General features: G+C 35.5%; 5 protein-coding genes and 1 non-coding gene across 6 annotated transcripts; 1 reads left to right on the top strand and 5 right to left on the bottom strand.

The window, feature by feature from the left end:
* Window positions 1-393: 393 nt before the first annotated feature.
* LOC105961011 (uncharacterized) lies at window positions 394-4,175 on the bottom strand. The gene is made up of 5 exons (XM_012985241.2): window positions 3,426-4,175; window positions 2,177-2,262; window positions 1,527-1,820; window positions 1,307-1,390; window positions 394-972 (listed from the first exon to the last, which is right to left on the bottom strand). Exons 1-5 carry the CDS (start codon window positions 3,897-3,899, stop codon window positions 648-650), a joined length of 1,263 nt encoding a protein of 420 aa, XP_012840695.2. The 5' UTR covers window positions 3,900-4,175; the 3' UTR covers window positions 394-647.
* Window positions 4,176-6,000: 1,825 nt separating this feature from the next.
* Window positions 6,001-8,912, bottom strand: LOC105961010 (serine/threonine-protein kinase D6PKL1). The gene is made up of 4 exons (XM_088825803.1): window positions 8,748-8,912; window positions 8,485-8,552; window positions 7,148-7,982; window positions 6,001-7,062 (listed from the first exon to the last, which is right to left on the bottom strand). The coding sequence occupies exons 3-4, from the start codon at window positions 7,945-7,947 to the stop codon at window positions 6,219-6,221; spliced, it is 1,644 nt and encodes a 547-aa protein (XP_088681929.1). The 5' UTR covers window positions 7,948-7,982; window positions 8,485-8,552; window positions 8,748-8,912; the 3' UTR covers window positions 6,001-6,218.
* A 1,020-nt stretch (window positions 8,913-9,932) lies between these two features.
* Window positions 9,933-12,465, bottom strand: LOC105961008 (RNA-binding (RRM/RBD/RNP motifs) family protein). The gene is made up of 6 exons (XM_012985239.2): window positions 12,065-12,465; window positions 11,912-11,952; window positions 11,594-11,757; window positions 11,415-11,511; window positions 11,158-11,327; window positions 9,933-10,609 (listed from the first exon to the last, which is right to left on the bottom strand). Exons 1-6 carry the CDS (start codon window positions 12,193-12,195, stop codon window positions 10,076-10,078), a joined length of 1,137 nt encoding a protein of 378 aa, XP_012840693.2. The 5' UTR covers window positions 12,196-12,465; the 3' UTR covers window positions 9,933-10,075.
* Window positions 12,466-13,244: 779 nt separating this feature from the next.
* Window positions 13,245-17,285, top strand: LOC105961006 (GPI transamidase component family protein / Gaa1-like family protein). The gene is made up of 6 exons (XM_012985237.2): window positions 13,245-13,717; window positions 13,816-13,907; window positions 14,279-14,378; window positions 15,119-15,932; window positions 16,063-16,187; window positions 16,358-17,285. The coding sequence occupies exons 1-6, from the start codon at window positions 13,629-13,631 to the stop codon at window positions 17,202-17,204; spliced, it is 2,067 nt and encodes a 688-aa protein (XP_012840691.1). The 5' UTR covers window positions 13,245-13,628; the 3' UTR covers window positions 17,205-17,285.
* Window positions 17,286-17,306: 21 nt separating this feature from the next.
* On the bottom strand, window positions 17,307-19,242 carry LOC105961007 (uncharacterized). The gene is made up of 2 exons (XM_088825804.1): window positions 19,010-19,242; window positions 17,307-18,622 (listed from the first exon to the last, which is right to left on the bottom strand). Exon 2 carries the CDS (start codon window positions 18,615-18,617, stop codon window positions 17,541-17,543), a length of 1,077 nt encoding a protein of 358 aa, XP_088681930.1. The 5' UTR covers window positions 18,618-18,622; window positions 19,010-19,242; the 3' UTR covers window positions 17,307-17,540.
* A 5,270-nt stretch (window positions 19,243-24,512) lies between these two features.
* LOC105960873 (cyclin-dependent protein kinase inhibitor SMR6) lies at window positions 24,513-25,394 on the bottom strand. Its single transcript, XR_016034316.1, has one exon. It is a non-coding gene; the product is annotated as a cyclin-dependent protein kinase inhibitor SMR6 (transcript).
* Window positions 25,395-26,391: the final 997 nt, after the last annotated feature.

The raw sequence follows: 26,391 nt of genomic DNA, 5'->3' as shown, positions 1-26,391 counted from the left end.
GAGGAGCATAGAAATAACCTTACGGACCAATGGAATAAGGGGACCACATTTTAAGCTATAAATACTGCACACACATATAAGAGTAAAAATCTGAGGATGCACCATACTCCAAAAGCACCTGATAAAAACCCTCGAGCATTAAAAATGAACCGAACAAACATTTTTAGTACCCATACACATGGCATATAAATGATTGCACCACGTGATGATAGTGTACCTACCTGGTGTGTATTCTACCAAGTGCACAAATCCAACAACCCAATCCACACAACACGCACATCGGTGTGGATTGGACGGTGAATTTAGGACCGGATGGAATATCTCGAGATCAAATATCGAATAAGCTAAGATAGACAGGATCGATTTCTCACATTTAGTTATACAGATACGATCTATAAAATGGCCACCCTTTACGAACACGGTAGTGAAATATCGATAATACAAACCCAGTCAACAGTGTATTAAAATCTCAATACAACTCGATTTCTAGCTTATTCCATTTTTTTGTTTTTTCGCACAAACATAGTCTGCATAGTAATTCATATACTCGAGTATTATATATATCCCTACAAAAATCGAGGGGAATTAAACTCCCTATCTTAACCATTTAAAAGGCAATATGTTTGGCAAAAAAAATAGCAATTTTTTCACCTTGCTTTTCGGTACACACCATAAGCCACAGCAACTGTAGCTAATGCACCCAAAATAGCAACAGTAGTGAGGGTATGATGCTGCTCCCATTTCCCCGTATAGCAAGAGAGTCCTTTCTTAACTGGCTTCTTCTCGACATTCTCTTCTTCTCTGCAGCATGAGAATGCATTAGCGCCTTGGCAACAGCCCCCATTACTTGCCGCCTTTTCTTCAACAACAATCTCTTCAGCCTGTTTTTCTTCGCTGATTACAGTTGTTCCATTAGCAAGCTTTGGTTCCTCGACTTTTTCAACCTCCTCAACTTTTGCACCCATTCCACCCCTGTGTATAACCATAATATAAAAAGAAAATCAATCCTCATAATTGAAGAAATTCCAAAAGGACAATGTTACTTCTCATTATTGCGAAAGCAATAACTAAAACAGAACCTAAATCTCCAGCTTCTATTATTATCCAAAGTAGAAGGGGGGATGAAAGATATAGCTCAAATCACATTGCAGTTTATTTTTTTCTACAAGTATGATGGAGAAAAACAATATCGCATTTTATTGGCAAGGAAAGGCGAATTTACTGGTTTCACACTAGAATCCAGTCTTTAAGAATGATTTTATTCTCAAGTCACAATAACTAGAAGAAGAATAAAAATAAAACACACCTCCAAATACGGTCAATGACTTTTCCCTGCCCAATTTGTTTATCAAGCAATTCATGAACATCGCCAGGTGTAACATACCCGTACCTGCATAAAGGAATATGGACCATTCATTTGCCGTTATGATGTAAATCAACATGCAACACATACAAAACTATATGAACTAAACATTTAGCTAAAATAAATAAAAAAAAAAACAGAGCAGAAAAAGTGTAGTCCTTACCAGTTACCAGCAATTTTTCCATCAGAATCTGCACTGAAAACTATCACGTTGCCTGCATACTTGTGCCCTCCTACATGTGAGCAAGCAACCACAGATACCTGGTTCTTCAAATCCTTGGATCCAATTTCCTCCTTAAACTTCTCAATCAGAATAGGGCCACAAACACCACATCTGCGGTCTCGATTGTTATGAGCACAGACGAACACATATGAGCCAGTCATCTTTTCCTGCACTTCCTTTCCATTTACAAGCACATCCTCAACAAAGCTATCCACATCTGACTCAGTCAAACCCCTTCAGTACACAAAACAACCACAATTTCCAACCAATTAAAACTTAGGCAATCAAGACGTCAATTTACAAATCTAACTGTCGGCTCATTGCCTTAAGATACATCGTATATAGTGTAGTAGTGTAGTCTATAGTGTATTCCAATTTTGAAGCATAATGCAAACTATAATTATGAAGTGCTATTGGTGTTCTACAGGCCAAGGAGAAACACAATTGAAAAAACTAAGATGAGTTTGGCTATGAGCAGTAAAAGCTGATAAAAACAAAGGCCGATAGTATTTTCCACTCCAACACTGGCATAAGTATGTTCATTTTTACAGAAGCACGACTGAACATCATAGACCAAATTTCATTCATACCTGTATACAACCATTTCAGGGAAAATCAGTACATCTCCATCCGACAGCTTCACATCATCGCCTGCCTCGCATATGGTCAAACGAGTCTACAAATTCCAAAATCATCAGACCAAGAAGGTAATATCATCCAAACTTAAAAGGTAAATGTGTTTTGATATCTTTCCAAGAAATACACCAAACGCGGTAAAAACAATTGAAAAAACGCGGTTAAATACACATTAGCTGATGTGGCAATAGAGCAAGACTACATCTGAAATACAAATTGCAAGTGCATACAAATAACAAATCTACTGTGCTTCACTAAGTAATAATGAAGTCAACAAATAACGAACAAGCCAGCTCACCGGGTTAAACCATCAAAACTTAAACAAGACAAATGGTAAAAAGCTGATTTAGCTATATATATGAACACCACATCTAGATGTGGAAATGCAAATACACATGCTAATCCATAACCAATATACTGACTAATTTCCTCAGCTACTAATGAAAAGCAAATTGAAAATAAAGCACAAAGAAAACAAGTTTCAGTGAATTTTGGAGTAGATATTGTCTATATGCAAAAAGAAAAGAAATGAGAAGGGGAAAAACTCATCTAGCATGGCAAAATTTCTCGATGTTGAATTCTATTTTAGATGTTTTAGGAATCCTCGTCCTTGTTTGCATATAATTGACCTTTAACATACACACACTCTACACACACACAATTTCTAGATGTTGAATTAATGAATTCTATTTTATTTGTTTTAGGAATCCTCGTCCTGGTTTACACGACGTATAGGCTATAAGATACACACACACTCACACCACACTCACACCACACACACACAAAACCTGATTGTCTACTATTTAGTTTCCTCAAACGTTTTAAGTATTTCGTGTTTGTTTGAAAATTTGTAACATGAAGTATTCAAAATCAAATCTGAAAACGTACAATTCTAAGCTCAATGAAGTTCTCTGTTCTACTGAAAACCTTATCATATGTAAATGAAACGTAATTATAAATGGATTATTATGATAACATATTCAAAACACATCAAAATCAGTTTTCCGTAACTACTAGTACGAACACAACACAGATCTCATCTCTGAAAGAAAAACAAGTATATATACAAACCGATCTAGCAACAACATAACCAAACCATATCTACAAAAATGAAAAACGCATACGCAGAGTTAAAATATGCAAACAACTAAAATAAAAAAATAAAAAAAGTAGAAAAACACGCTTTACTCTAATAGTACGGACCTTGAGATTCATATCGTTTTTACGAGCTTTCAGGGCGGAGGCGAGCAGCTTGGGGAGCGGATCGGCGTCGGAATCCTCGACGCGTGAAGGCCACGACTCGTGAGACTTGTAGCAGAGAAAAACGTGACGATCGTACGGGTCAACGGTTCCGGCGAGCTTGCTTTCGTACATCTCGCTTCGCTCGAAGCCGTACTTGGTGGCGGTCTCATCGACGGCGGTGGAGAAGCTCTCGGATTCTCCGGCCATGGTGAAGGAGGAGGAGGAAAACGATTTAGGGGTTGGATTAGAGATGAAGCGGGTGGGAGAGATTTTTTGAAGGTTTTTGGAAATGGTTTTGGGGGAGTGGAGCGTGAGGTATATTTGTGTGACCGAGGTGATAGATCGGGTCGGGTACCGAATTAGCATCTCACGGGTTTTTGACATTTTGTATGTAAAAATTGCGTGACTTTGAAGTTCAACTAAACGACGTCGCATCGATAAGTGGCAAAGTCGCAATTGTAAAGAATTTTGACTTTGAATACGCGACTATGGTAGAGACAAATCTTTAGAACTCATATTTATAAATTTGAATTCGTGAATTTTGATGAAGTTTAAATGGCCCTAAGAATTAATGATAAAAATGAAATAGGCCTTGGGGAGAAAGAGAAGAAAGAAAGCTCAATCCAGAAAGAGCTCAACTGACCTAGGAGAGCTACTAAAAAGGAAAGTCAGGGATGGGTTTTTCGACGTTAGAATTTGAACGAAGTATCTATGGTAGATGTAAAGAATGGTATATTGAATGTAATATATGGAGAGAAGGAACGTGTTTTTCCTTGTATTCCACGGCTGAATTTATACCTGCCATGGGTATGAGTCTGGTGGGACCCTCTGTCTTATCAAGTCATAATGCACGTGTATTGTAATGTGACTTGATGCGAAATCATTTTACATATTGAAGGCGGTTTGTTTCCTCTCACATCGACCTCAATCGCTCCGTGGTTGCTCTTAATTGCCCTAAACGAGCTCACTATTGGTTGGTAGGCCTCTTTATAGTCCATTTCACAATGTAGAATTTCCTTCCCTATTTATGACATTGGGTTGAATGTAGGGGTGGGCATTCGGGTCGGGTTATTCGGGTATAACCCGACCCGGTCGGGTATTACCCGACCGGATCGGGTAATTTTTGACGTAACCGGGTTTTTCCCGGGTTCGGGTACCCGGTGATCCCAAACCGGGTCGGGTCCGGGTAATAGAAATTCTACCCGGGTACCCGATCGGGTACCCGGTTTGAAATTTTTTTTTTTATATATATATATATATATATATATATATATATATATATATATATATATATATATATATATGTCTGTAATACAGACTATGTATATATATATATATAAGTCTATGTTTGTATGTATATATATGTATATGTCTGTGTATATACATATATATATATGTATATCAGTATATGTATATGTATATGTCTATATATATATATATATATATAATATATATATGTATATCAGTATATGTATATGTCTATATATATATATAATATATATGTATATCAGTATATGTATATGTATATTTCTATATATATATGTCTGTATATATATGTATATCTTAAGTAAATTTAGTTACTATTTATTTTTCAAAAAAAAAAAAAAAAAAAAAAACAAAACCCCCGGGTACCCGGTTATTTCGGGTCGGGTTCGGGTAATTTTTTTTTTTGCAAAAAACCCGATAACCCGACCCGAATAACCCGACCCGACCCGAATGCCCACCCCTAGTTGAATGTAGAAGATATGCCGTTATACATGTCGTATGTAGGGATACATATTTGATAGGCTTTAACAGTTGTAGTGGGTGAGGCAACCTTAGGTCTGGCCGCCCTTAGGCTTTGTATAGGGCTTTTAAATCAAGTCCCTGATCAAAATCAACTACTCAATTGGTTCGTTTTGGACGGACGCAAAGTGCTCTGTTTAGAGCAAACCTTATGTCTTTTTACTGATTTTTTTTTCAACGGGCTTATTTTTATATTACAGTTATATCCAATATGCACTCGTTGTACTCCCCCAGTTCGATGGGTTGGAGCAGAGAGTGAATCGGGCGAACTATTGTTCGTCTTTTACGAAAAGAATCAACGCACTGCTTACCCATTTTGCTGATAAGCGAGTGAACAGGTGTCGGTCATGAAGAAATAATGTACGCACGACTTACCCATGTCGTTGGGGTGTAGTTAAGTATTTGGTAGGTTTTAGCAGTTGTAGTGTATAAGACAACCTTGGACATGGCCCACTATTGACACACGTAATGTATACGTGTGTTTAGAGAGATGTTTTATTCAACCAATGGGCACCTGACAAATAATATTTATGACATAATTTGACTGATTAGTACTAATCAGTCTTAAAGCAATTAGATCAATCCACGAATTCTTCTTGATTGAGGACATGCAACATTACTATCATCATTAAAATCATATCATTGTCAATTTGCCATCCACCTAATAAATTATCTTTAATGCATGGTCCCTAATTACACTTGACTTATTACCAATTCCTCTCATCATTTTCTTGCACGCTAAAGCAAAGTTAAAGTAAAATTACATACATTAAATAAATACACACAAGTGTGTGTTTTGTGAAAATGGGAAAGTGCAAAAAGAAATTGTGGGTCCTTAGTGTTTGTGAAAATAAAAAGGGCAAGAGAAACTTACATATGATTCCAACTTTTTTTTCTTTTCGAAAAATCGTAATTTTACCGATCCAATCAAACCACTTTCCAGCCCAATTGAATTAATTTAAAAAAAAATCAGAAAAAATCAATCTCGTAGTAATTACCCGAAGGCTTCACATCGACCGACGGTGCATGCGCATGCGCAGGTGCAGGTGCAGGTGCACCCTCATCCTGCATCATCACAAACGGCACAGGCACATCCGGTGGACTAGCACACCGGATCAAAGCCCAATTCACGCTCTGAAAGAAAGGGTGCTGCTTTATCTCGGTCGCACCACGCCTATACGCGAGCCTATTCTGCGGCTCCTTCACAAGCAAACCCCTAATCAAATCACGCGCAGCAAAGCTCACACTAGTACCTTCCGGAAACCTCAAGGGCTGGCCCACAACATTGAACAACGTCGCCCTATTCCCTTGCCCCTTAAACGGGGTCCGCCCAAACAAAAGCTCGTATAAAAAAATACCGAAAGTCCACCAATCCACCGCGCTTCCATGCCCTTCGCCCTTTATAATTTCAGGCGCTAAGTATTCATGCGTCCCGACAAATGACATGGAGCGGGCGCTCGTGGGCTCCGCCATGAGTTCCGGAAGAGGGTTGACTTGGGTGTTGACCTCCGTTGACTTTTTGTTGACTTTTTTCGATTTGGGTTTTAAGAATCTTGGTCCGAAGCATGTGGGTTGAATGCAAGATGGTTGGATTACGCACGAGGGTTCGATACAAGAGGCTTTGGACTCTAGGGTTGGGCTGGAGGACTTAACTAGGGTTGGGCTGACTGTGCACCTTAACGAAAGGTCGAAATCCGAAAGCATTATGTGGCCGTCTTCTCTCACTAGAATGTTTTCGGGTTTGAGATCTCTGTATATGATTCCGAGCATGTGGAGATACTCTAATGCGAGAAGAACTTCGGCTACATAAAACCTGATAAGAGTAGCATTAAACATCTTTAAAATCCACACACACGCACAAACTAATTTCAAGAATTATATTAGATACACTTAATTACCTTGCAGCACTCTCTGGAAAACACTTGCCAGGCTGTCTTTGCCGAAGCGCATGCAAATCTCCACCTGGGCAAAACTCCATCACAAGAAAAGACAATTTCTCTGTCTCGAAATGACTATACAAAGTCGGAAGAAACGGGTGATCAAGACACTGCAAAATCTCTCTTTCTGTTTGTGCCCTTAGAAGTTTCTTCCTACTAGCTAAAACTTCCTTATCCATCACTTTAATCGCAAAGCAAGTCCTTGTACCTATAAGCTCCGCCAGGTGTACGCTGCCTATATCGCCGCCCCCCAATTTCTTGAAAACCCTAAAATCCTTCAAGTCCAACGGCCTTTGATTACGTGATCTAACGGCCTGGATCGCTTCCCATCTCACGTCGTTTGATTTGTGGGGTTTGTATATAGCACTGCTAAAGCTACTCGAGCTGCTCTCTTCGCTGACATCACTGCCTGTGCTTCCTCTGTAGATATTACTACTCTTTCTACCCTCGATAACATCATCACACGAGTTTCTAACCTGACCGTTATTATTTTTTTCTTCACCGTTGGAATCAATTAGGTCCTTTCCTTTATTGAACCTGATTTTATCACCATCTTCTTCACGGATAATAAAGCGAGATTCTTTATAGGAGCTTTTGGAACTAGTGTTATGGGCAGTTTTTGTGGTGTGATCGGGAGGTAATTCGTGAGATAGAGACGAGCTTTCGTATCTAGGTTGTTTGGTGGATGGATGAAGTGGGGCCCGGCGAGTTCGTGGAACAGAAGCATTAAAATCTAGAGTGGCTACTGAATTGGATGTCATCTTCAGAGAAGAATATCCCTCAATGAAGCGATTATCTGACATTGAAAAAGCACTTTGTCACTTGAACAATCATCCAGCAAACTAAGCACATGTTTAAGAAACGGCGAAACGAAACAGATGTTTATCAAGAAAATTTGAAGCAAGAATCAAACATACATAATCAGAATGCAAATTTAACAGCTTCACTGAAAACTAATATTGCACCTTCTGCAGAAAAAATCGAATAAGACGAAAAAAAATTAACAATAATTCCGGTTTCGACTTTCGACACAAAACACAATCAAACACTGTAAAATTTCTCCAATGATTCAATAATATCAAAAAAATCAGCGAATCTACAGATTAACATATAGAACAAAAAAAACTTTAAATCAAACTAAAAATTATCTCCTTCTTAATCAGAAAGTGATTCCAATTCCAGATTCTAATTTTTAGGGCTTAAATTAACACATAAACAAAAATTAAATAGTCAATTAGCAAAACCAACAAAGAACACAACAGTAAAAAAAAAAAAAACATATCAGATAATTTAATTACCTTATCTGTGAAACGAAAATGCTGAATAATCGTTCATCGCTATGAATTCTGAATTCGGACAACTGTATCTATATTTTTGTTTTCAGATCCGATCAAAACAAGGCGGAGTTAGAGGAAGATTGGATTATACTTTAAAACGCACAAGAGAACAAAGGGAAAAAACAATGAAGAGTGTGTTGTAATTTTGTGGAGAAAGGGATCGAGAGAAACAAAGAAATGTGCCTGCAAAAGTAGAAAAAATTGCCAATGGGGGTTTCTTCTACCTTTGCTTAATGAAATCGAAAAGCCGTCTTTACTCTAATTAAGTATATAACCTCTCTCTCTCTCTCTCTCTCTCTCTCTCTCTCCCCCATTAATCTTCCACCTTTTCTTCTCTCTCCTCTCTCTCTCTTCTCTCTCTCTAGTATTTGTACGAAGGGAAGTTAATAATACAGTACACTCTTCGTATACTTACATTGGAACGCGGTACGTGTGTTGGTGTGTTTAATGAAAAAAAAAATATATATTAGAATTTTAAAATTTTGAATTTTAAATATATTTTACATAATTAAATGCTTCCGAATGGACTTGAATTTACTCAAAAAAAAAAAAAAAAAAAAAAAAAAAAAATGCTTCCGAATGGGAGAGCAAAAATAGGTTTTTATCTTATGTAAGGATTTAGGTTATTTTTAATATATATTAATAAGTAAATTTGATTAAATTTAAACAATCTCATAAATAGTAAAGCTTCTTTACTTTTCATTTAACTTTGCAAAATATCACATTTTTCCACTTTTTAACTTGTACATAACCATCAAATCGGGGTTATAAGAACTTTAATCATGAAATTGAGTTTTTTTTATGTTACATTGACGAACTTTATCGAATTATATAATATCATGCACTTTGTATAGATTAATACATATTTGTATGTATATTTAGACAACCAAATATGTATAAGTACAATTATTTATATATGAAAGATGTAAAACTACGATCGTATTTCACCACGTATAACATCTACATAACTGTAATTTTGAGTATAAGTAATTTTAATGTGTCATCCAAGTTCATGCACTTGGTATGAATAGGGATAGTAAAAACAAAGGGAACATAAATTATAATCACATGGGATTGAGTAACTAATTGATTTACTTATTTTCAACAAAAAAAATAAAAAAAAATTGATTTAATTATTAGAAAACAAGTAGGTGCCACGTGCAAGCACGTGAATATGGGCCGTGTCTTGCGGACAATTGTTGTTCACATATAGGCCCATTTGTAGAGCTACTCTCTCACTACATATATCTTTTGTTTTTCTTTCCTTTTTGTTTTTCATATAAATAATAATTTTATTTAAATTCAAATTGAGAATATTCAATTTAAACATGTAGGAAAAAAAATCAATTCATACAATTAACAAATTGGTAAAATGACAGACAAATAAATCTACATGCATTTAAAAGTCATTTCAGACTGAATTTCAATTTCCATTCCAATCAGAAAATTAGGCTTAAAAAGTTGTACCAATTTGTTCAACACAAAATAGAGTTCTATATAACAAAACACTAACAACACACTACTCTCATATTTGTAAAGCCCCCATTATTCCCTACCTTCCATAAGGATGGTACCTTCCACTTCCACCACCACCACCACCATACCCTCCTCGGTTTCCGTAAAACGAGCCTCCACCACGGCCGCCATAACCACCATCATAACCACCACCACCACCATACGCACCACCACCACCACCATACCCTGCATAGCTATCTCCGGGCCCACCATACTCGTTACCTACATCATAGCCTCGACCGAAGCCACCCCCAAAACGGGAATATTCTAAAGAAGGATCCGCCCTAAAACCTCCATATCCACCAGCAGCACCACCGTATCCGCCATAATCGCCGTACTCAGGTCCACCGTAACCACCGTAAGGGCTCGGTCTACCTCCGTAGGGTCCACCTCCGTAGGGCCCACTTGATCTATAAGAAGTGGGGCCGAAACTGTTTCCGCTGAAACGACCACCGTATTCACCGTAGGTATCTTCGTGCGCACCGCCAAATGGAGGTCTGGAATTACTTTGACGCCTCGATGGTGGAGGTAATAGGCTTGGCTTCTTCGGCTCTGCCTTTTTTATCTCCACCTATGCACAATAAAACAAATAGATACTCTTAAACATAAAATACACTAAAGAAAATTAAATAACAATGCTTCGATACAGACAGATGTGAGGTTTGAGCAGCCAAATTTTAATCCCAATAACTGCTGATTACTAAAGGAACACATTCTACACAAACCTTCACACGATAATACAGAAGAGTATTAATAATGGGGGTAGTTTTTTATACATTAGATACGAATATCGTTGTGTGTTTCTGCAATTTTTTATGTGGGAAATAATTTATTTAGATAGCGAATAGCCCGATCATTTAGTTAATTACGGAAAAATAGACAAAATATAAGGCAGATGAAAAGGGCGAATTGCAAAGTACGATATTTACTTGCCAAATCAGATGTAGTTAAAAGCATTTACACCAAACAAGGTATTAAAGAAACCTAACAGAACGTGTGTGGCCATTAAATATAATAAATCGCCAAAATATCTTGACATATTGATAGGAAAATAAATTAGTATAAGTTACACGTGTTTCGAATATCATTTTATTAAATGGTATGGAGGCATCTACGTACCTGAGCTCCATGAAAGTCGATCCGGTTACCATTTGCTAAAAGATCATCAACAGAGCGATCAGATTCAAATGTGACGAATCCAAAGCCACGAGACCTACCAGTCGAGTGATCCCTCATAATTTGTTGCTCCACCACTTCTCCGTAATTAGAAAAGAAGCCCCTGAATTCATCTGCCACATAACAAATGCAACGAAAATCAACCCCACAAAATAAATAAATAGGGACCGACATTTTTCCAAAAGAAATTTTGAAATTACCTTCGTCTACAGTTGTTGGAAGACCACCAACGAAGATCTTCTTTGTCTTGAAATCTTTGGAGCCCCCTCCTCTTGGTATAGTTCTCTTTATTTCTACCTTTAAACGGTCAAATAAATGTCAGAAAAAACGTAAAAATAATGCATATAGATCTTAAAATTGAAATTAATATTCGACCTACTTGTTTTCCATGAAAAGTGTGTGTGTCCTCAATAACCCTATCAACCACAGCAGCATCAGCGTATGTCACAAACCCGAACCCTCGAGGCTGTCCTGTATTCCGGTCCTTCATTATCACCGAATCCGTGATTTCTCCGTATTTACCAAAATGCTTTACGAATTGTGCTGTATTCAATCAACAGTAAATATCAAGGCTCCATTTAAAATTCTAAAACCTAAAATTGTATCATTGAATAACAAAAATTGGGGAAAATTTGTTTCAAACAGTACAAACACAATTTTATTTAAATATATGTATGAAATATGAAATGCAGTTTACCAGATGTTGTTTCTCGAGCAAGACCTCCGATAAATATTTTACTACCTCGCACAAAAAAAATTGATAAAAATCACTATCAGCAATTCGTTCACATGATGAACAAACAAATACATAAATAAAATTAAAAAAATTAAAAAAGAGATATTAAATTACCCAGGACTAGCTTCGTTGCCGCCGTGACGGCGAGAACTCTCGTAGTTCATGTTATCGGGGCTTCTCTGATCGTCGTCGTTTTCCTCTTGTAGCCTAGGGTCGATTTTGCTGCCAATTTGATGCTCATCCATGGTAACGGCGTTTGGAATTTTTTACGGCGGTTGGAGATGGCTGTTTGCAGTGGGTTAAAGATAAGCCTGAATTGAGGCTCGATTGGTCGATTCTTATGAACTTTGTCGGCGAATTTCAATTTGGCCGAAACCCTACCAGAGTTAAATGTAGACGCAGCCGATATATTTCGTCCTTTTTTATATGCAGTGGCTTAAGAAGTTTATATTTACACATTTGCCCCTTGAGAATTTACAAATTACTATTTCATTCCAGCTAGGGGTGTTTTGGGCAGGCTCGAGCTCGAGCTCGTCGAGTTCTTTATAGGTTCGAGTTCGTGCCATTTTGTCGAGCTCGAACCCAAGCTTTTTTTTTTTTTTTTGAATTATTTATTTTATTATTATTAAAAATTATTTAAAAAATTACAAAACAAACAATAAATTGTAATTATATATATTTTTAATATTTATATTTTATTTTTATAATAATTTATATTATTATACATTATTCAAATACAAAATAATATATAAAAATAATATTATAAACAAGGCTCACGAGCCGGCTCGTGAGCTCATGAACAACTAAAAACTGGCTTGAACTCGACTCGTCAGAAAGCTCGAGCTCGAAAAACTCGAGTCCGAGTTCGAGATTTTTTCGAGTCGGCTCATCGAGCTCACGAGTCGGCTCGGCTCGTTTACCACGCCTGCTAAACATATGTTTGTTAAATTTTATTTAATTTTAATATTGGTTTGATAAGCAATCTAACCCAATTTGAGTAGTTTCTTATTTAGTTCATATTGTAATATTATCGTAATCAAACTCGAGTCGAGTTTATACGAAATTTGTGTTCAAATTATGATTGTTATATGAGTAAATCAATTTTAGAACACGTTTTTAACGAGTAATCTAATTTGAGTATTGAGTTATTTAGTTCAATTTAAATCCGTATCTGTAATAATAATTATTCATTTGTTTGATTTCATTTTCCTTCCTCATCACTCAAAATGTTCGACTAATGATATATATATATATATATATATATATATATCGAGTACGTAAGTATGTTAGTTTTAACATAGTTTTTAAGATTCGAACAAGATCTTATTTTTAAGCTAATAAATCAATAATATACAAATTATTTGAACAAAAAGATTAATTTTATTTTTTGTAAAAATCTCATTGTTAAATTATATAACTACTTGTTCTTAGTTTTTTAATAATTTAAAAAAAATTACTACAGAAATCGAATATTTGACCATAAAAAAAGTATTTGAAAAAACACCCCAAGAAAGCTCATATTCACACTCCGCACCCACCTCCACCGGGAAAGTAAAAGAGGAATGCCAAACTTCTTAATACGACGTCGTATTAGAAGTTGAGAACTGAAAAGCTCAAATCGACTACTGTAGAAGAAGAGGCGAAACTCCAAAAGCTTAACTCCGATCGGTGCTCAACAATGGCGGAAACCGAACCGGCTGTCAAATCAAAGCCTCGGCCAATCATGCGGATCAGCCTGTTTCTCGTTTCCCACAGTCTCTTGTTCAGGTATAATCACACAATCCTTCGTTCGTTTCGAGTATTATCGAAAGAGGTTGATTCCTCAGTTGAAAAAGCAATTACAAACCAAAATTGTTTGAATACAGTGTGGTGTGCTGCACAGCCGGAATTGTAGCTCTTCTTATTTTGCCCCTTCTCGCCAAGAACACCTACATTTCCGAAAATGCACTGATGCCCGGTGAGTTTTGCAGCATTATTTTTTTAATTATTATTATATTGATTCATTAATTGCAAATTGCGAGTGTTGCTTGCGGTGAATTTATCTCTACTGCAAAAATCGGACCATAGCTATACTCTATGTGGACTTTATTGGTGATCTACTAACATTCAAGTATGCTTTGTTCATCTGACTCAAATTGTATTACTTCAAAATGTTTTCGAGCTATGATTTTTCTGCCATGTGAAAGAATTCCGTAAGTTGGAATTAAATAAAGTTTATGGGCTGAATTTTTGGTAACGATATAAGTGTTATTGACAGCTTTCGTTGTAGTTCATGCTCGAGTGGTATTTAGATTCATCGACATGTTTTTGATCCGCCACACACTGCAGGTTCTGCAAGTCCTATGCTCTCGAACGATGATGCTTCGGATGGCTACAGATTTTATAACAGGATTATGGATCTTGATGCAAAGACGACAATCGCTGGCAAGTAGGTGTTTTCTTTTATGCCTATGTTTGTGGCTACTCCTCATATCTTACCTATAAATTGACGTTGCATATAGTCAGATGATTCAATGTAATAATAAGTATGGTTTCACTTGAATGCCTTTGCAAAGTATAATCTACAACTTATTTTGCGTTGTATTGTCCATGTTATGACCATCCTCGTGTATTTCTACCTGGTTTTGTTTCTTCCACTGTATTTCAGTTTCACTTGATTCCCATCCATTGCTTGCTTTCTTCACCTCTTTTATGAACGAAAATGTGTACCTTGTCACACCCTCTTCCGTTCAGCCTCAAATAGTTATTCGTTCATCCTACTACGACCATGAAAATAGGGTGTTGGTTTTGGTTAAGTTAAGGTGGTTAAAATACGCGGTAGATGTAGCCACGATAGAGTGCAAGAGAAAATTTGTCAGGGCCGAATTGGCGTCCAATTGAATTTTGGCTTTAGTGAGTGCACTTTAATTAGAAGCTCAACACATTTAGATGGTGTTTGATCATAATTGAAGGACACAAACTAGTTTAGAGTTTGTTATTCATCAGCAGTGTATCTTCTTTATACTTGCTGTTACTGGCAATCATTCGTATTTGAGCATGTAACAACAAAAATCATGCAAAATATTTCTGTGTTCGTCCGTTTCTTTCATGCTAAGTTTGTTATAACTTATACATCGGTTCAAACTTCTTTCAAATCAATAACCTATGTCCTCTAATATTTGCATCCAGTGAAATTCCAGAGCTGATAGCAGAACACATAAAAGAGTTAGATGGCGAAGTTAATTACCACAAGTTCCTCCCAATATCTAATAAATTTCATCCATTGCACTTTTTCTTGGGCCCTGATGCTGGAATAATCCAAGAGAATTTTACCTGTTCATCTTACGGAATCAACACTGTTGGAATAATAAGAGCTCCGCGTGGTGATGGGAAGGAAGCTATTGTACTCGTAACGCCTTATAATTCCACCAAGATCACTACCGGCGAGGCTTTATCTCTTGGAATCGCATACTCAGTCTTCTCTCTACTTTCCCGAGTCACTTGGCTTGCTAAAGATATTATATGGCTTGCTTCCGATTCAAAACACGGGGAATATGCTGCAGTTTCTGCATGGCTGAGAGATTATAATACACTTTCTTTTGGTGACTTGAAGCTGCAGGATGAAATGTGTAGTCCAAGTATTTCTAATGGTTTTCGACGAGCTGGAACAATGGCAGCTGCACTTATCATTAAGGTTGCTGATAGCAGTATGGAGTTTGAAAAGGATAATCTCAAGATATATGCTGAAGCGTCTAATGGGCAGATGCCGAATCTTGACCTCATAAATATTGTTAATTATCTGGCTGTGCATGGGCAGGGTTTGCAAGTGAGGGTGGAGAAAATTTGGTCATTGCTCGATTCTTGGTGGCTGAAAATTCTGGGACAACTACTTGAGTTGCTCGGAAGTGTGGCTAAAACCTTAAATCCACAATGGAAATTCGGCATCCCTGTTGCAGATTATGTTGAAGGCTCTGCCACTCTTGCTAGTTCCCTATATAACCAGGTAATTGCTTTAATTTCATGGATAACCATTATGCAGAGTCTGCATATATCATCATTATTACACCCTTTAGTTTTTTTTTCCCTACTTTTATCGTCGGTTTCCACATTCAATTGTTAATTTTGTTTGCCAGGCGTTAGGTGTTCCGACTGGTCCACATGGGGCCTTCCGTGATTATCAAGTTGATGCAATTACTATGGAAATCTCACCAAAGTTCTACTCAAGTCAGAGGGCCCTGTTCCTTTTGCGAGTTGGCAGGTTAGTGTTAATTACAAAAAATGCAGATGATCCGTTTTGTATGCTGTTATTGTTATTTTTTTTCCCTTCATATATTTTGTGCTAGATGCTACTTTTTTTTTTCTTTCTTGGAGAAATATATATTTTGTTTGTGTTTCTCCAGTTGAGATGACTTCTCCCGTACTTTATAGGTTGATCGAAGGAGTCGTACGATCTGTGAATAATCTCCTCGAGAAGTTCCATCAGTCCTTTTTCCTGTATCTCATGACATCTCCTAGTAGGTTTGCTTCAGTTGGGGTCTACATGATTGCCTTTGCATTACTCGTTGCTCCTCTTCCACTAGTTGCAACATCTCTCTTTTCCGATGCTAGTAATTCAAAACCGGAGAAAGATGAAATATCATCCAAATCTCTCCCAACTTTTACATCATGGAAATGGCTTAGTGCTGCAAAAACAGTTCTTTTTGTGCACTTATGGAGTGCAACTGTAACACTGCTTCCTTATTTCATCTCAAAAATTCCTAATTCCACCCCATCTTTCAACTTCTTAAGTTGGATCGAGCTTTCTTTGGCTAGCTTCTTATTCATGTACGCCATTCCTGGTTCTTTTTCATCTTCGAGTACAACTCAACCACAAAGAAACGAATGGGCTCTTCTGAAATCAGTAACTATTGCCGCTGCTTTCATAGGGCTTTGTCTCATGTCTGTAATCAACTTCGCAACAGCTGAAATCGGAGCACTTCTGCTGGTTCCTATGTGTTTGACCGTTTTACCCCTGAGGCTCGATTTGAAAGAAAAACCCGTGAGAGCGTTCGTGCGTCGAGCTTGTAATGTGCTATTGGTATTCCTTGGGTTTCCTCCAATTATATTTCTCTTGTTAAAAGGTGCGTTAGATGGTTTTAGCAGCGTTGGTTTCGGTGATTTCTGGAATTGGGCAGAGTCCCTTTGGGCATGGAACAGTGCTACTTATATCTACATGTGTATGGTTCATCTGCCCTGTTGGGTTCTTTGTATTCGCACATTACTACATCGTTGCTAATTTTTCTTCGATTCTTCTGGGCTTGTTTCTGTTTGTATCGAATTAATCAGATATCGAAATAGTATACATTTTTAGCATCAAGGCTTGTTTGATAAGCTCGAATCCCACAACTAAATATTCAATATTAGTGAAATTACGATGATGTCTAAATTATTACAATCGTAATATTTGTCGACACGATTTGGGACCATAAGATCAAACATTACTCAAAACATAGATACAATACAAAATTCATCAACCTACTAATACATAATTTAAAATTTTCAAGTTCTAATTCTACACACAAACACACAAAAATACCTACTTCTAAGAATCACAACATATGCATTATGCATACTAATCGACATTCGGAACCACGCACGTGTGGTCCCCACCATACCTCGTAATAGTGAAGTGGAGTTTATGAGCTTTCACCAACCCTCTCACCCACCATCTACAAGGTCTATCCGCAGTGCCATGCTTGCACACCACTTTCCAAGAATTCGGCGCATTATCCACCACTCTATACTCGCGCTTCGCAAATCGAGTGGAGTAATCCTCAACCGCACACACCAAACCATTTTTACTATTAAACATCATCCCCACTTCGAGAACACCTGTACTGCGATCGTAGGTCTTTGCCCACGGCCCTATCGGAACATCAATCGAGTCCGCGGGTATTTCCGGATAAGCCTTTGCGAAAAACTCCTTTAGAATCACTTTTTCGTTGTGGGCGGCAAGTGGTCTTTTCGCAACAACTTTTCGTTTTGATGATGCCTCCTCCACATTATTATTGTCGCCGATTGGATTTGCAACTTCTCCAATTTCTAAATTCGAATCGGAAATTCTCTTTCTTGATTCATTCATAGGATTTCCAGGATTGACATAAACCGGTGTCGAAGAACTAGCACAAGTGTCCCTAAACCCCACACCACCAACATTAGGAGTATTAAAATTCGAGTTTAAATCAAATCGTTCCTTCGAATTAAAAGCCCCGATTTTTCCCAATCCCACGTTAGGAACATTGTCTTGTGACAAAAGTGACATATACTTGCCCCATTCATTTCTCACCGTAGGCGGTATATTAGCAATATTGCGATTTATCGATTCCCTTCTGATGAAAACGTGCATTTCGTCACAATTTTCTTCGGGATCCAAAAACATTTGAAGTTCTTCGTCATTTTTTACCTCTAAAAGCGTCTCCTTGATTCGATTTACGTATAATCGAACCCATTTGGAAAACACCCTCAAATAAAATTGAGTCTTGTCGACCTTCGTGCATTCGTACAATTTAGATAATAATTGAGAGAACAACGTTTTTCGATCGACTCTGAAGAATGTCCGAGGTGGACGATCGTATGCCACTGACCACTCATCTTGTTTTATATGACCTCCTATGTAAACCATCACTGTAACCTTAGTCTTTGGCGCCATTCGATCTTCAAAATAATAACCGGAAAATAAAATATTTATTTATCAGTTACATATATTTTATTTGTTATATAAAATAGAACACATTTACTTCAAACTTTATTTAAATAAAATTATTCTTCAAAATATAATAAACACAATTAATTATAATCTTGTAAAATACAATTAAGCTTAATGAATTCTTACAGTTTTTTTTTCCTACTAAAATACTATTTTTTTTAGATATTGTTAATTAAATCTGCTCAAAGAATTTAATTTACTAAGCCAAATCTAAACTTCTACAAACTTTGGAAGTTTTCATTATTCAGCTAAAATTCTAATATAAATTGAACTTTTAAATAATATAAATAATCTGATTAATTAATACAAAAATAAAAAAAACTGAGAAAAATAACCTATTACGTATATCCGAGTCAAAGCTGTGGTTAGGGCACCGGCGGCGCCGGTGGTAGTGCAGCCTGCAAATATAGAAAATTACTTACAGATTTAAAAAAAAAAAAAAAACAAGCGATAAATAAATAAACAGATAACATATTATAATTAATCAATTGAGAGAAAAAAAAATTAATAAACAAAAAATCAAACTTGTGAGTAAATGAGTATGGAGGGAGCAACTATGAATGTGCTGAAGCAATAAATTTACTGATGGTTATTTTATTTTAATTTAGTTTTATTTATTTTTCGGGGTTAAAAAATGCGGCGTCCGTTGATTTTACAACTCGTTTGATCTTAAATCAGGACCGTCCATTCTGCCTCGGGACTCACCCAGACGATATTGGTCGTGACTCGTGAGTCAGTCTTCCCCGTGACTCTAAATTTTGGCGCGAAGAATTCTGAAGCAATTTTTACTTGGCATTTGCTATTTCGTCAATTTTTTTTATTTCTTTTTTTTTTTTTTTTTTGGTTCCCAAATTTCTTGGCTGTCGATCACTGTTAATTCTGAACAAATTAGTTTTCAAAATCGATTTTTTTTTTTAAATTTGGAAACCGATTATCTTAAAATCAAAATCGACGAATTTCAAAATTTTTCATTCAGAATTCCAAATAAATACGTCCAAGTAATTGAAGATCGAGTTTTGAATGACTACACATTTAGTTCTTTAGTTAGTAACATGGTCTGTTTTGTTAGATTACTTCTCGTATTAAATTAGTCAAATTCTATGTCCATAATATCTCTTACTTGATAAAATTAAATTAACTGTTATTTTTCGTGAAAGATAACAGTTTTATTAACTTCACGAAAAATTTTAATAAAATTTTAGCTTATAGTAGCTGATTTTAGTTTTTGTAGCGATTTTGAATAAATAAAAATCTTATCAATCGAACGTTTTATTAACTTCTACTATTTAGTTGGTGAAACCTAATACTGGTAAATAACGAGCCCTAAAGTTTTAGCTCGATATAATTGAAATATATTTCCTATAATCATAAAATATATATATATTAGTAATTAATTTATTATATAGTACAAATAAACATAAATATTGTTCTGAAAACATAAAAAAAAAAAAAAAAAAAAGAGTTTTAATCGACAAGGGTGAAGATTGATTGGCTGAGCTGTACAAGAACATACAGCTAAGTACACATTGCTAAAATCCAACGGTCACAATATCACATTGAAGAAAGAGACTAATCATTCACAACAATCACCGCTTTCTTCGGGCTACATTTCTTTTGGCGCCAACTCTTTAAAATTCTACTGCGTTTCCCGCCCAAAAAAACCCGGGCAGTCCGGGCAGACCAATTGCTGGGAAAATGGGCCTCAGGCCGAAAGTTGTAACTGAAAGATAAGCCCATCACCAGTTAGCTTTTCATACCCAATCAAATTTTAGGGTCAAAATTACATATTGCTGAAAAAAGTTTAATAATTCATTTAAAAGAAAAAAAAAAAGTTTCCAATCAAATATAATTGGTCTAAAAACTAATTATATAATTAAATTAATTATATATTGCTGAAAAAAAGTTTAATAATTTATACGGCAATTTTTTTTATAAATATCTTGCTCTATTATTTACATGATATGCTTGAAAATTCGATTATTCTTTTAGGGGTATGTTTATCCATTCAACAAAAGGGTTTTTTATTATGTTGTGACGCCTTATGTTCCATATTATTTGTCTTTTTGAGAATTTTTCATGTCCTAAATTATTTGTTATTCAATGAAATATTAATTGTATTATTTTTAATTTTATCTTTTGTCATTTTTAATTAATTAGTTGATAAATAATTATTATTGATAATATTTTAGTAATTTTATTTGTTTTAACTAAATAGCATATTTATTGATTTTTTTAATATATGTACAACAACTCAGAAACAACATTTAAATTGGGACGACGCACGATTAAGTGAGGATTATAAATATTCCTAAATTTGGAATCTTCTCTTCCATTGGATTCCTCCCAAGCCTCATGTGTGCATGTCTTCTCTATCTCTCCCTTTTTTTTCATTTTTCATTTTTTATTTATTTATTATTTATATTTTGATTATAATCTACATGCATCGGATTCCAATCTATAATAGTTTAATATCAACCTATAAAAATAAAAATGAAAAACTTATGATCATCTATTTATTTTTATCAGAATCATTAACCAATAAGTCAATGGATTTGACTTATTGATTGGTGGACGTTGACTTAATTAATTAGCTGCGTGCTATCTTAAAAGCAAATGAAATAATAATGTTGGTCTGAAATCTCAATCTTATATAATTGCTTCTCCATAGAGAACATCTATTTGCAGTTGGCAATTAAGTCAAAGGTGATGCTTTGAAAAATGTTTTGTTATTGCATGTTCACTCTTCTTGAAGCCAAGTTATAATATATATATCTATATATACTTGAACTTATACAATTTTATCTGAACTCGTTTGGCCAAACTTATTTTAAACAATTGATTTCACTATAAGAAAAAGTTGAATTAGCGATACTCTAATTGTGACAAATGCAAAAGTTGTCATTTAATGTACACATTAAGTGACAACATCTTTTTTTTATTGTCGCTAATAACTCTTTTTGTTCTCACATAATCCTTATTTATTGTCACTATAGAACATTAGCGACACCCCGTTAGTGACAAGCATAGTGACAGCATTTTTTGCCTAACTATGTGAAAAATAGGTGTTGTCACTCAAAAGATTTTTTGCTGTAGTGTTTGATCGATAAGTTCTTAAGTCTGATAAGTTGTGATCTTAAGAGTTGATGAGATGTAATTACTTACTCCCTCTCTGTTTCAAATTAACTGTCGCTTTGGGGAGTTTTTCTTGTTCCATATTATCTGCTACTTTAAAATTCCAATGATGCATTAATTACTGTTTTCTCAACTATGCCCTTATTAGTTATTACTTTTAATTAGTTGAGATATAATTAATTACATGGGTATTTTAGTCATATTATATGTATTTTCCTAAAATCCACGCATATTTATTAATTTTCTTAATATGTGCGTAACAACCTAAAACGACAATTATTTTGGAACGGAGGGAGTATATTTTTAAATTAGTTTTTGGATATTTTTTCGGGGAATATATGGCGGGGCGGGTATCCGCATAATGTTCACGGGGACAAGGATGAGGATACGCGACACGAAATTTTACGAGGATGAGGGATTAAAAAAAGTATTAGGGTAAATTACAACCATTCCTGAGGTATGGTCAAATTACGAAAACCCCCCTCAACTATAAATCTTCTTACACGTTCACCCTTACGATTTCAAATTTAGTGGAATCCTCGAGATTATATGGAATATTATCACTTTTGTACCCGTTTTATCCTATTCGAAGCCCACATTTGGAAGTAAGATGGTCATAGTATGTGTTTTTTGGCTTGTATACAATAGATTGTGGTGCATCAGAAATTGTATTAAATTTTATATAAAACAAGTACAAACTAGAGCACATTCCACGAAATCTAGATGATTATGTTGATTGATACCATAAGAGTGGAGGTGTAAGAAAAAATTATAGCTGGGGAGTAAATGTAATTATTCAAACAAGATGGGTTTTTTCGTAAATTTATTATAGCTCAGGGATGGTTAATTTATCCAAAGTGTTAAGTATAATACATACAATTTCTTAGTCAAAACAAATTAAGGAGGTACTTTGAAACTTTGTGGCAGCAGCAGATAGAGAATCCTATGATAGAACAAACTACAAAGTAATATGATCATTAATTACAACTTTAAATTAAGGTAAGAATTGCTAAATTGAATCTGATAAAGTTATAAAGACTGATCTCAGCTTTTTAGCAACTCTTGCAACTTATAAGCTTTTGTTTCACTGATCATAATCTCAAGAAACTTTTTTTCTTTGTCACAACTTCTCTTGATCCACACAATTACATACCCTAGTTCTAGTTAGGAGTGGTAAACGAGTCGAGTCGACTCGTACGCTCTAGCTCAACAAAATGGACTCGAGGTCGAGCTCAGAGTCGAGCCTGCCAAAACATGCGAAAATTTCACAGCCCACATGAATGTTTATAGAAAATACTAGAATAATTCTACTGTTTAATGAGGAAATAGTATTGGAAAAGCCACTGTATTACACAAAATATAAACACCTATGAATTCTTTAAAAATTAAATATTCAATTTTAGATAAATAATTAATTATGAAAATTGCAAGAATACACATCATAATGACCTCATTCTTATCCTTCACTGTAGCTCTGATTTCTGCCACTAACTAAATTACAAATATTACAGCATGAATGTGGGCCCCAATAATCACCAATAAGTAAAAAATGAACAGTGCCTTGAATTCACCAAAATTACTACATAGGATTCTCTCTCTCAATTAAGAACCTCAATTACGCAACTGCTTGTCCTTTTTTTCCCATCACATTACAATTACTTTTCTTTTTCTTGTAAGGAAGGAAAAAATAATAAACTACGGTCACGTTAAATTACGAAAAATTCTTATTTTTATACGTCTGTTTTTACGGTGTTAAATTTAGTGGAACCTTTTAGTTTACGTAGAATATTTTTCAATTTGTACCCGTGTTACATTATACGAGCTCCACATTTTGTAACAAGATGATCATAAGATGTGTATCTTGGCTCGTAAGTATCAAATTATGGTGCATCATAAACTGCAATTTTTTTCACAAAACAAGTACAAATTAGAGAATATTTCATCGAATGTAGAAGACTCAGTTGAATTTGATACAAAAAAATGAATGTGTAAGAAGATTTATAGTTAAAAGATGGTCGTAATTATTCAAACACGAGTAATTTTTTCATAATTGCCATTGCTTCGAGGATCAAACGGTAATTTACCCAAAAGAAAAAAAAATGGTACTTGGTGTCCAAGGAATAATATATTTTTGATGGATATTTGTCCAATGGTCAAAATCAAGATTTGTCAAGTAAAATTTTAACTTTTTAACTGTGTTGCCTTTGTTGGATTAGTCACTGTTTGCTTGCATTTCTATGCACGCACGTGTTCACTTGTCAGTGTGGTGATGAAAAAGAGAGATCTTTTTCTTTTCTTTTTTCTTTTTTCTTTTTTCTTTTTATTTATTATTTTTTGGATGTCAATTTTTAGTTTTCATTATTCTACTAATTGAATCCAATTCTTGTATGAACACAAAGATTGAACTTTCTTACACAATTGAAAACAAGAATAACACCATTAAGCAAACGATTAAGTCTTCGTTTGGTTCTCAAAATAAAATTAGTCAACATAAAATTAAATAACAATCTGACAAAAATTCAAAATACATGATAACATAGTATTTTTTGGATCGATTCAAAAAGTCATTCAATTTACTAAATATCAAATAAATTTTAATTATTCAATTAATTATAGCTATTTTTTTTAATTCTGTAATAGTGTTATAGAATAAACATCTCAAGAAACAAAAAATGAAGCAAAATATTGGAAAAAAAAAACACAAATAAAAAACCAAACTTTGATCTTAGAAAACAAAAATCCATACTAATAATTAGTGTATTTATACATCCACTTAACCCTAAACACTACCACTAAACACTGACAAAACAAAATCTAATGGGACCCACTAAAAAAACTAATAACAAATACAAAGAGAAAATAAAAATCTAATCTTTTTCTTTTTTTTTTTTTTTTTTAATCAATTGGCTCGCCCAGCATGGCAGATGAACACTGATTCCAAATCTGGAGGAATGAAGAACTCTATCGCTCCGTTAACATGGCAAGTTGAAGCGGGGCGGCGCTTCCTCGGCGCCGGCGGACACGACAGCTTTTCCGGCAGCTTCGACTCACGCGCCGTCGGGGTTGTTGAACCCGCCGCGCGTGCAAAATCTTCGCCGCCGTCGTCGTCTTCTCTGGGCTTTGTAGATATGGGTTTCAACGGCGACCGGATTGCTATTCCGGCGATAACCCATTTCTTGACTTCTGATTCTTTGCCTACTTCAATTTGGTGTTTCTTCGAGAAACCCATTTTGATTTAAGCCAAAAAAAAAAACACAAGCAATTGGTAAAGTGAGAGAGAAAAGGAGATTTAATTTTGGAGGGTTTTGTTTTTTTTGCAGAAACTTTGAACGAGAGAGAAAGGAGAAGTGATGGCGGCAAAATGAGAGGGGAATTTTGTGCTTCAAATAGGGGTTTTATTTTTTCTTTATAGAGAGAGAAAGAAGAGAGAGAGAGGGAGAATAGAAAAAGGGGGAATTTATTTTTTGACCTAATATGTGTGGGAATTGGGAATTGGGTGGAACTGGTGATTTTCTCTCTCAAGCTGCCCGTGAAAATATTCGGGCAGCTGAAAATCAGCGATTGGGGGATTTTGGCGCCACTTTTTGGTGGTTTGATATCAACGGCTCTCATTCCCGCCCATTTTCACAGCTGTTTCAGATTTAAATAAAATTGGGATTGATTTGTTGTATCCGACGTCGTTTATGGGCTTTGGGCTTTATAGTAGTGTTTTGAGTTAGATTTGGGCTAAATTTGGACTGTATATTTAGGCCTGGAGCAAAAGGTACTTTTATTTAAAAGCCCATTATTCATTCTAAAGAAAAACTTTTCCTGTATTTGCATTTTTAATTTTCTAACTGATTAATGTTTTAGAATATTGAATTTTTTTATAACAATTCTCTAACTTATGCAAATTAAATTTTTTGATTGATGGGGTTCAAGTTGGATAATTCGAGAGTCCTTTGAGCTAGAGAGTTGACCGAAACTCGGAATACCATATCCGTTAAAGCTTAAGTCCAAATAATTGGGCCCGAATCCATCAGGCCCAAGGCGGCTAGCCCACTGAAGGGCTCGCCTTTCATCCCGACTGTCGAGGTTGAGATTGGAACGTAATGCCGAGTATATGGTCCGGCACCCTGAATGATGCATTTAATGATGTGACTCATGCATGTATTACGATAACACTAGCATTTAATGTTGGGTGTCCGTCGAGGGAGATGTTATAACTCATGTACTGACCGACTAATCTAATGATGATGATTATATTGTCCGAATTACCATGGGACGTGCGGCGAGTTGATAAGAGCGACGAGATGACACAATTCAATCTAGTTTTGGAGGAAGATTCGGAATCGGGTAAGAGGTAATTAATTTATCATAAAATGGGTCAAGATTTTCCATAACTCATATACTCAATACATTTTCTTCACAAATCCTTCAACCAACGTACCTAGGAATCAACTGACTTGGCCGTCAGAGTGCTAATTCCACGTCAGTTTGAATATTCTTCTTTTCCAGGTCGAGTGAGCCTAAAGGAACACTTTTTTTCAATATTTTTTAAACCGGATCGGACATCGACCCGGCCAAGCTACCGGGTCACGGTTCG

Source organism: Erythranthe guttata, chromosome 11, assembly GCF_056151865.1.
Source record: "Erythranthe guttata isolate IM_541 chromosome 11, IM_541, whole genome shotgun sequence".
NCBI lineage: Eukaryota > Viridiplantae > Streptophyta > Magnoliopsida > Lamiales > Phrymaceae > Erythranthe > Erythranthe guttata.
This window is presented reverse-complemented; position numbering and strand designations above follow the sequence as displayed.